This window comes from Ischnura elegans, chromosome 6 (assembly GCF_921293095.1).
Source record: "Ischnura elegans chromosome 6, ioIscEleg1.1, whole genome shotgun sequence".
NCBI lineage: Eukaryota > Metazoa > Arthropoda > Insecta > Odonata > Coenagrionidae > Ischnura > Ischnura elegans.
Genome location: NC_060251.1, coordinates 35966474 through 35977023, shown reverse-complemented (window position 1 = coordinate 35977023; position 10550 = coordinate 35966474). Strand labels below are relative to the sequence as shown.

Here is a 10550-nt window from a genome sequence, read left to right as displayed (position 1 = left end):
AAAGCTATGAATATATGGTAAAATGACAACTTACTCTTATAAATTCAGAACGATAGGTAATACAGTTTAATGTGAGATAAAAACAAATGAAATAATGCACTTAACTTAATAAAACACAATGCCTGTCCTTTGTAATTAATAATCAATATAGAATATATTCAGTAGCTTACGAATCACTGATAACTTTTATTCTAATCAAACAATCTTTGCATCGTCTCTGACGACGTCAAAATAGTCGTTCATCTCGGCATGCTACGGTCCTCGTTCTCTCATCCGCCACGAGGTGCCACCCAGCGACGGCACGTCTCATACGGAGTCTGTCGGCGTGAGCCATCTGGTGGCGAATTAGTGTACGATTTGAAATCCCGGCCCCGCGCTGAGTTTGAATGAGTGATCACAGCGCCACGTATGAGTCGCTATCACAACTAAACACTTCGCGATAATATTTCGTATACCGCGTTAAATACTTAGCATTGGAAAAAACTCTTAGATTTTGTATTGAAATAAATATGCTTGAAGCTATGTTATTTAAAATAAAATAATATAATAAACTAGTTACGTAAAAATACTATACCTCGTGGGGAATGGCTAAAAAATTACGGAAAAAAATAACCCGTATTATTAAACTCCACTGAACCTAAGGATTAATTGTAGATCTAATATTATTATTATTATTATGTTATCAGTTATATCAACAAAAAAATATGTACGTGAGAGGTACATTAACACTGAGTCCGCTGGCTGGGGGGGCCTTGGAGCCAGTGCATCGTCTGAGGAGGAGGCTTCGAGGCATTGGTCCGTACGAATTAGAATTACGTGGGAACGTATTAATTCTACGGATGAGTGCAGCTGACGCCACCACAGCTCGAAATCGATTCCTCAGAGCAATGCGGTTGCTCTTAAACGTGGCCAATGTGAGTGTTGTTCATGAGATGTCTCCAGACCCGTTTTTGACACCATACTCATCATTGTCGGATTCTACCAACACTTCATCCTCAGCCGCGTGAAGCGTGTATACATCTCAATGCAAATTGCATAGTTATCCAGGTAAGCATGCATCTTCATAGTTGAAATATTTGCTTTTAAAACGTAACAAATTCTCAAACATATATATTATCTTCCTTTAATTAAAACTCATAATAAATACATCACGTGTTTTTTCACCATTATGAACAAACAAACTAATAATAAAAATAATTACATCAATAATAAATGGCGGGGGAGAGGATAAAATTGTTTATAAAGCAATTCAATTCAAGGGATAAGACAATATTTGAAACTATTCGCTACCACCGCAGGGGGGTTTTAAACAAGGGGACCAACACTCTAATCACCACACGCTAACTTGATGCCTCTGATTTACTTTCTCAAATAAAAAGAACTGAATAAAACTATATTATAGGGTAAAAAATAAGAACAAATAAACTCAACACATATCCATTAAAAAATTTTTATTAAATTATTTTTGTCTCTGCCGACATAGAGCTCTTCTCCTCCATAGTTGAACATCATAATATCTTTCATTGATAATTTTAGGAATGCTGGCAATATCAAACGCCTTCCAACGCCCCGCACTTTGATGTGCCCCACCAACTTCTCCCCATATCTGGTATTTATTTTTTCAATTTTTGTCACCAAAAATTTTTTGCCAATGACCATCTCCTCCTTCTTCAAAAATTCGTTTCCTTTTTGCGCCTCTAGGAGAGTTTGACGGATCTAAAAAAAAAAATAAAAAACATTAGATATGCAAGTTAAAATAGCTTATAAAAAAAAGTATAAAAATACTAACTGAAGGAGCGAGCATGGTTGGTGGAGAAGAAGCGGCTAGTGACCTAAAAAAGAAAGAACTTATTAGAGGAATGACTATCATATGTAAATAGATCTTCAATAACAGAACTACAAAAACTATTTTTTACAGATATGACCAATATTTACCCCATTGACGTGGATGCAGATGGAGAACCCTTCCTATCATTGGAGGCAGAGAAGGAGGCATCTTCATGTGTGGGGAACTCTGCAACGTCGGAGAAGGAGTCGAAAACATCAATGGAGAAATCCGGGACGTTGGAGAAGGAAGCAACAGGATCAGTAGAGGAATCCTGGACGATAGATGAGTCATAGAAGATGGTTCGCACAGCGGTGGCGGACGGTGCGGCAATGGATTGCATGGTGGTAGGTGAGCTGGTTGCGGCAGTTGGAGCGCTGGCTGACGTTGCGATGGCAGTTGGAACGCTGGCTGAAATGGCGGTGACAGTTGGAACGCTGGCTGACGTGGTGGCGACAGTTGGAACGGAGGCAGACGGCATGGTGGTGATTGACAGGGTGACGGTTTCCACGGCGGTAGCTGGCACAGCTGTGGATGGGGTGGAGGCAGCGTTGAAGGTGTCCATTATGTTTCTACGGTCGGCAAAGTCTTGGAGTTGCAGAGACGATCAGTAGAGTGTGACTTACTCAGCCAACGGACCAGGTATTTATACAAGTGACTGTGCCAAAAAAGTGACGTTAACGGAGTGGGGGGACTCGCGAACTTAGTTGGAAGAGAGAGGGAGTTGAGACTCATGAACTTAAGATGAAGAGTCAGAAGAATCGTAAAAAGTATCGTTCGAATTACGCGAATGAACGAGTCTTCGCTTTCTTGCAAGTTTATATTCTTTTCTGTCACTTAGATATCTTTTATAACAATGTGAGTTGAAAGCAAAAGTGTAGGAATGATATGTACGCCATTGTCTGGAACTATGGGATGAATCAGTAGATGGTAAATCAGAAGAAGAAGAAGATGATGATGATGATCCATGTATAGATCTGTAGTTATGTTCATCAAAATTAATAAAACAATCGGCTCTATTCATTAAACCAAATAGCGGGGCTCGAATGCAGTTTGAACACCAATTGTCCTCATTACGAATTAAATCCACCACCATGTGTACCGATATGACTGTATGATGTGTGTAAATGTACACACTTTTCGGTTCGTGCGGAATTATTTCCGAAACACAAGTTTTACAAAATCGAGGTCTTTCAAAATTATCCATGAAAAAGTAACTAATAATAATGACATGTACAGAATCACCGATATAATTTTCTATATTTAATAAAAAATCTAACGGTCTTACTAAAAGCAGTTGATAAGCACATTTAGATAAGCGAGAGTTAAAATCAAAATCAAAGTTGTCAACTTCTGATTCATAATAACCGTACGAAGCACCCGATAGGTCGTTTAACCACGACTCCCATAAATGCATTCTATTACATTCTATATAATACACCAGGTCCGTTTGAACTGATCGTGGTAGAGTTAATTTGTATATGTCCTTTTTTTCGTCCACACATGCTGAGACTGTTGACAAACAAAGTTGGTAAAGAGAAGGAAAACCGGCTTTGAAATAATAGACATGGCTAGGAATATCTAATGAGGGAGTAGTCATCTCCTCAAACTGAGAACGGCTCAAAGAAGCGAACATATCGAATCTAACAGGTGACGCTATGAGAAAACGCACGCTATTTATACACCCTCCCTCGAGGTCAAATAAAAGTAGTTTTTCCTCAATTACCCTCACTCCCACGATTGGGAAAGGAGAGAAATCCACCTTTCAAAAATTAACCTTTAGCAGGCGGAAAAAAGACACGCCCAAGTGGGAAGGATAAATGAAAGGTTACACATGTTCGAACGCAGAACCTCCAAACTCAAACCAGGTCACAGAGTTGTACTTAAGCAATATTAAAGAAGAAGGACGTCCAATGGAAAGGCGAGTGAAAGGCTTTACCAGCAGGAATCATAACCAACTTAAAACCAGTGTACTTGCTCCGAAGCAATACCATAGTGAAGGGAATGGGGATCCGTCTCATATAAATATCACAAGCGCTACGAGAGAAATTATCAGTTCCAGTCAAACCTCGCGACTTGAACGGACCAGTGTTCCTCCGCAATTTTTACAAACCACATTCTTTTAACGCATCTTTGTTCATCCGTCTGCGTATTTGAGATCGAAAAACAGTAAGTACACATCTTTCCTACTCAACTAGAATATAATCAAGCAGTAGGTCTAGTTTCATAGTTCTAAAGTCTTGATAGTATTATCTCTAATTTTCCAGATAAATACCTCCCCAGTTACACGTAAATCATGTCTTCCATCCCGCAACTATTAGCTGATTACAAGTCCGGTGCATACAACACATTAGATGAATTAGATAGAGCCATAAGGAGCATACACGAACGCATAGTTTTCAATAACGACACGATTGATGATATTGAAACTTTTTCCAATATGAAAGATAGATTATACGAGTTGAAAAGAAAACATTTTTGCAATTACTGCGAAATCTTTTATAGCATCGATGAGGCTTTACCTCACGAGAATACAAACGAACATAGACGTAATGTAACTGTACAACTGGGAATGGGTTTCAATGAAATTCGATCTGCAATTAGATCCAGAGTGAAAACCTATTGGATTACACCAGAGGGTGGCATTAGTGATGTTATTTCTTTTTTGGATGAGATTAAGCTACAAACGAGTGAAAAGTTAACTGAATCAGTGAATCAGAATAACTCCATTAAATTTAACCTAGTTTTAATTTGTCAGTTTAAGAAGGGAGAGGGAGAGCTTATGGAAACGACATTTAAAACTCAAAATCGCGTCATGCTCTTGTCGGATAATATCGAGGAGAGTATTGATGAAGCCTTTTCAAAATTACTTAAGGAAAAATCCGAGTTTCAGGCCAAAGGATCCGGTTGGACGTTAGATCATGTAATAGGAATGGAATTGCGCATAAACAAGTACATTCCATTGAGAGGCTCAAGTTTCATTCCACTTCCAGCAAAAATTAAAAATACCCTTTCTGTGATTAACGTTAAAAACGATGATCAGCTCTGCTTCAAATATGCCATTTGGGCAAAAAACATCGTCAATAAACCTCAACGCGTCGACTTGTACAACTGTGCTGAGTTTCGTTATGCTTACGATTGGGATTGTATATCATACCCCGCTCAACTAAAGGACATTCCAAAGTTTGAACGATTCAATAGTATTTCAATAAACGTTTTCGGATTGGATGATAAAAATAACGTGTATCCTTTGAAAATTGTGAACAGAGAGCTTAACGATCACCGCGACTTGCTATACATAACTAACAAAGAAACTGCTCATTATTGTTGGATCAAAAATTTCAATAAATTGCTCAAATCTCAAATTACAAAACATCGCAACAGAATATTCATTTGCAAACGATGCTTCACACATTACCATGATGAAGCAAAACTTGAGGCTCACAAAGAGTTGTGTAGGGGGACTGGTGAACCCACAAAAATTGTTATGCCTAGCGAAGAAGATAAAATCATTGAATTTACCCATATTAACAATTTATTTAGAGTGCCGTATGTAATTTACGCGGACTTCGAATGCCTCCTTGAGAATATTTCAACTTGCGAACCAAATTCACATGCTCCTTTCACACACAAGATTCAAAAACACACTCCATTTAGCTTTTGTTACATAATGATTACACCTAATGGATGTTTGGAACCGAAATTATATAGAGGGCAAGACGCGACGCGAGTTTTCATCGAATGCATGAGAGAGGAAGCGCAAAAAGTATTTTCTCTTTACAAAAAGACAATACCAATGGCACACCTGACTGCCGAAGAGGAAACGGAGTTTGCAAATGCTATTGTTTGCCACATTTGTGAGAAAGAGTTGGGTAATGAGAGAGTAAGGGACCATGACCACTTGACGGGCAAATATCGTGGTCCAGCACACTCTGATTGTAATAGGAAATATAGAATGCCAAAATTTCTGCCCGTATTTTTGCATAATCTCTCATCCTATGATGGACATTTTATTGTTCGTGAATTAAATTACGACGAGAGACGAATATTTGTTTTACCAAATTCAGAAGAAAAGTATATTTCTTTCGGCAAATCAATCGAAGAAAATTTTAGCATGAGATTTCTCGACACCTACCGCTTTATGGCTGCACCTCTGGCCTCACTGGTGGCACATTTGAAAGACTTTAAATTTACACAGAAAATATTTGGTGAAAAAACACATTTGGTCGCACGAAAGGGAGTGTATCCCTACGATTACACCGATTCGATGAATAAACTCGATGAAACTGTGCTCCCGGGAAAGGAAAAATTTTACAATCATCTAACAGATGATGAAATTTCCGACACTGATTATGCGCATGCATGCAATGTTTGGGAAGCTTTCAACTGCAACACTTTGGGCGATTACAGCGATGTTTATCTAAAAAGTGACGTCACTCTTCTCGCTGATGTTTTTGAGAACTTTCGTGATATGTGTTTCAGCGCGTACAAACTCGATCCTGCGTGGTACTATACCGCTCCGGGATTGACTTTTGACGCAATGCTAAAACAGACACGTATTAAGCTTGAGCTTTTAACAGACTATGATATGTTACTGATGATAGAGAAAGGTATTCGAGGAGGAATATCTCAATGTTGCAAGCGATATTGTGAAGGTAACAATAAATACATGGAGGTACATGATACTAAAAAAGAGACTAACTACTTGACCTATTTGGACGCAAATAATTTGTATGGCTGGGCCCTATCAAGACCACTGCCATGTTCAAATTTCAAATGGCTTTCACTTGATGAAATTCAAAACATAGACGTTAAAAATATTTCAGATTTTAGTGAAACGGGATATATTCTTGAGGTTGACCTCGACTATCCACGAAACCTTCACGATAAGCATTCAGATTTTCCACTTTGCTCAGAAAATAAAGTCCCACCTAACGGTAAACATGTCAAGTTACTAACTACACTCGAAAATAAAACAAAATATGTAATACATTACGTAAATTTGAAGCAGGCTCTTTCCCTAGGTCTTGTTCTGCAAAAGGTGCACAGAGTCATCAAGTTTAATCAATCTCCATGGATAAAGCCATACATTGACCTTAATACTAACCGTAGAAAATTAGCAACAAATGAATTTGAAAAGGATTTCTGGAAATTCTTAAGTAATTCCTTATTCGGAAGAACGCTAATGGACGTACGCAAACACATTAATATGGAATTAGTATCTAGCGAAAAAAGATTGCAGAAATTAATCAATAAAACTCAATTTTTGGATAGGACAATTTTTCATGAGTCACTCGTCGGAGTTCATTTAAGAAAAACCAGCATCAAAATGAAAATTCCCATTTACATTGGTTTTTGTGTTCTAGACCTTAGCAAAACGTTAATGTATGATTTTCACTATCGAACAATGCTACCCAAATACAACAACAAAATTTCCCTTGCTTACAGCGACACAGATAGTTTTATCTATGACATAAAAACTGTCGATTTTTACAGTGATATGCTGAAAAACCTTGATGTATTCGACACGTCAAATTACTCAAAAGATCACCCTTGCTATTCTGACGAAAACAAGAAAGTGTTAGGAAAATTTAAAGATGAATGTGATGGACGAATCATGACTCATTTCGTTGGATTGCGAAGTAAGCTGTACTCGTATAAGGTGCACGGGAGTAAAGGAAAAAAGAAGGCTAAGGGAATATCAAAAGTTGTTATTGCCAAAAGCATCAATTTTGATGATTATATACATTGTCTAGAGGAAAATTCTACAGAATTTCGTAAAATGAGAGAGATTCGTAGTAAATTGCATCGAATTTATACAATGGAAATAAACAAAGTCACTCTCACCGCTAGCGATGATAAAAGATACATCTGTGAGGATGGTGTCAATACTCTTGCTTGGGGGCATTATAGAATTCCTCAAAAACGTACACATGATGAGGCGTTTGGTAACACTTGAAATTGATAGAACTAGTTTAAATATGATAAAAACATTTTTGTGTTACTTATAACATCATCATGTGTAATTTTTTTACTTTTTATTTTCAGTAATAACACACACGCTCACAATGAATGGTAATAATCCAAAAACCTTGTATCATCTCTGCATCGAATATATTTGTAATAATATATTCGATGTAGCATATAAAAGGATAATGGAGAGTGACGAACCTATCGTGCGTCATCGCATTAAACCGAATGTTCAATGTCAAATTGAAACGGTAATGTGCGATGACGTATATCAGAGTTTACCAAACGAGGTATATTTCGATTTAGAGGACGTCGCTCTAAGAAATTTTCGATATTAATCAATATTTTGACTTTTTTTTTTTTTTTCTTCGTAAAAGTTTTATAAATGATAAAAAGTAATAAAAAATTTCCAGTGTTAATCATGACGTTAACATGGAAACATCCTTTTACATGCATTTGTGCAGGTCCGTCAGGATGTGGGAAGACCACATTCGTAACAAGGTTTTTAGAGAACTTGAACTATATGTTAGATAGTCCCATACGTAAGATAATATGGTGCTGTGCTCCAGGAAGTGAGCCTAAAATTCGATTACCTGTTCACTTTTTCTCCGAAATACCACCTTTTGAAGAATTTGGTGGCAATCCAACATTATACATAATCGATGACTTGATGAGCGAGGGAGCCTACAGCAAAGATGTGTGTAAATTATTCACCAGAGGTTCACATCACTTTAACATTTCAGTGTTTTTGATCACGCAGAATATTTTCTATCAGAGCCCACAATCGAGAAATATATCATTGAATACAAAGTATATTGTCGCGTTCAAAAACCCCAGAGATAAGTTACAATTTGGTCATTTAGCTAGGCAGGTCTATCCGGAAAAATCGGGGGAATTGGAGAGGGTATATAAGCAAGTTACGCAAGAACCATTCGGTTATTTGGTTCTAGATCTTGGTCAGGACACGGACGACAGATTCCGCTTTAGAACCAAAATTTTTCCCCAAGACGGGGCCACTGTCATTTACATGCCCCAACGCGATGAAAAGATTGAAGAACAATAAACACTTGCTCCACGTCCTAAAGTCTGCAAAGCCTAAATTACGCCTTGCCATATTGAATAGCTCGGACGAGGAGTTGATTAAAACAATTTGCGATTGTTGCCTCAATACTCTAAACGGAAATCATAAGATTGATAAGCGATTGAAACGAAAATTATCCAAGCATCGTAACACACTGAGAAAGTTGGTTGAACGGGGGACAAGTGTAAAAAGAAAACGAGCGCTTCTCGTACAAAAAGGTGGCTTTTTGCCATTACTACTGGGTTCAATTTTAAGCGGTGTGATAGGTAGCCTGCTGGGAAAATGAGTTTGCATAAAATGCTCGTAGTGAGTCCCGAAGTCTTTGATCGAAGTCGTGCAAAGGCTAGGCTGAGTAAATTGGATAAGGAAATGAAACTTGTGTTAGCGAGTAAAAGGCTCAAGGATATTGACAAGTGGCATTTGTATAAAAGGATACTCGATAAATATCTCGACTCAGTGTCAGACTTTAAATCTCCCGTACACGTTCCAATAGTGAAACACACACCACCAACACAAGTAGTTGAGGGTAGCAATGCAATGAGAAGGCGGTTAGACGAAATTAAGAGGACAAATTCAGAGTTGGATTCAACATGGGCGCGAATAAAGGAACAAATCGAGAGCGATTCTCCACCGAAAAAAATGAAGCGGATAATAGCAACTCCAAGAGAGCCAAGCACACCTCCAAGGGAGCCAAGCACACCTCCAAGGGCGCAAAGAATATCTCCAAGGGAGCCACGATGGACATCTCCGAGAGTAATTCCAAGGCGATCCAAACGAAAAAGGGTACCAAAAATATTCGGGACAGATTGGGACACGACGTAATAGCTAGCGTGTACAACAATCCCGCACATCCTGCTGGTTTTTCCACAGAACGTAAATTAAATAAAGCAACTGGGATCCCGATAAAAACAATTCGCGAGTGGTTGGAATCTCAAGAAGCGTACACGCGTCACAAACCGGCGAGAAAAAAGTTTGTTAGAAACCGTTACGAAGTAAACTACATAGATGAGTGTTGGCAATGTGATTTAAATGATTTGAGAAGTTTGAGAAAATACAACAATGGGTTCTGTTACATTTTAACCGTAATAGACATATTTTCCCGCTATGCGTGGGCAAGTCCTCTCAAGTCAAAAAGACCAGAGGAAATTATAGAAGCATTTAAGGTCATATTTCGCAAACGCAAACCATTGAAGATTCAGAGCGATAAGGGAGGGGAATTTGTTAATAGTAAGTTTAAAAGTTTTCTCTCGAATCAAGGAGTAAAGTTTTACACTACTAATAATCCCGAAATTAAGGCTAGCCTCGTGGAACGCTTCAATAGAACTCTCAAGACAAAAATGTATAAATATTTTACAAAATACGCTACTTATAAATATATCGATGTACTTCAGAAACTCATTAGCTCATATAACCATAGCAGTCACTCACGTATCGGGGTAGCTCCATCTCAAGTGAATGCAAAAAATGCATTTATGATTGTCAGTCGGAGAAAAAGCTTAAGAAAGGAGAATGTAAAATTCAATAAGGGTGATTACGTGAGAATCAGCAAAGAGAGGCTTCCGTTCACCAAAGGATACACACCAAATTATACTAAGGAGATATTTCAAGTTTCAAACATTGATCGAGCAAAACCAATGCCAGCGTATGAATTGAAAGATTTGAACGGGGAGGATA

At 38.0% G+C, this 10550-nt stretch overlaps 1 protein-coding gene and 1 long non-coding RNA gene across 2 annotated transcripts; one reads left to right on the top strand and one right to left on the bottom strand.

Moving 5' to 3' along the window:
• The first annotated feature begins 266 nt into the window (after positions 1-266).
• LOC124160374 lies at positions 267-2885 on the top strand. The gene is made up of 2 exons (XR_006865151.1): positions 267-1047; positions 1919-2885. It is a non-coding gene; the product is annotated as an uncharacterized LOC124160374 (long non-coding RNA).
• Positions 1088-2390, bottom strand: LOC124160373 (flocculation protein FLO11-like). Its single transcript, XM_046536210.1, has 3 exons — positions 1936-2390; positions 1790-1832; positions 1088-1716 (listed from the first exon to the last, which is right to left on the bottom strand). Exons 1-3 carry the CDS (start codon positions 2388-2390, stop codon positions 1441-1443), a joined length of 774 nt encoding a protein of 257 aa, XP_046392166.1. The 3' UTR covers positions 1088-1440.
• Positions 2886-10550: the final 7665 nt, after the last annotated feature.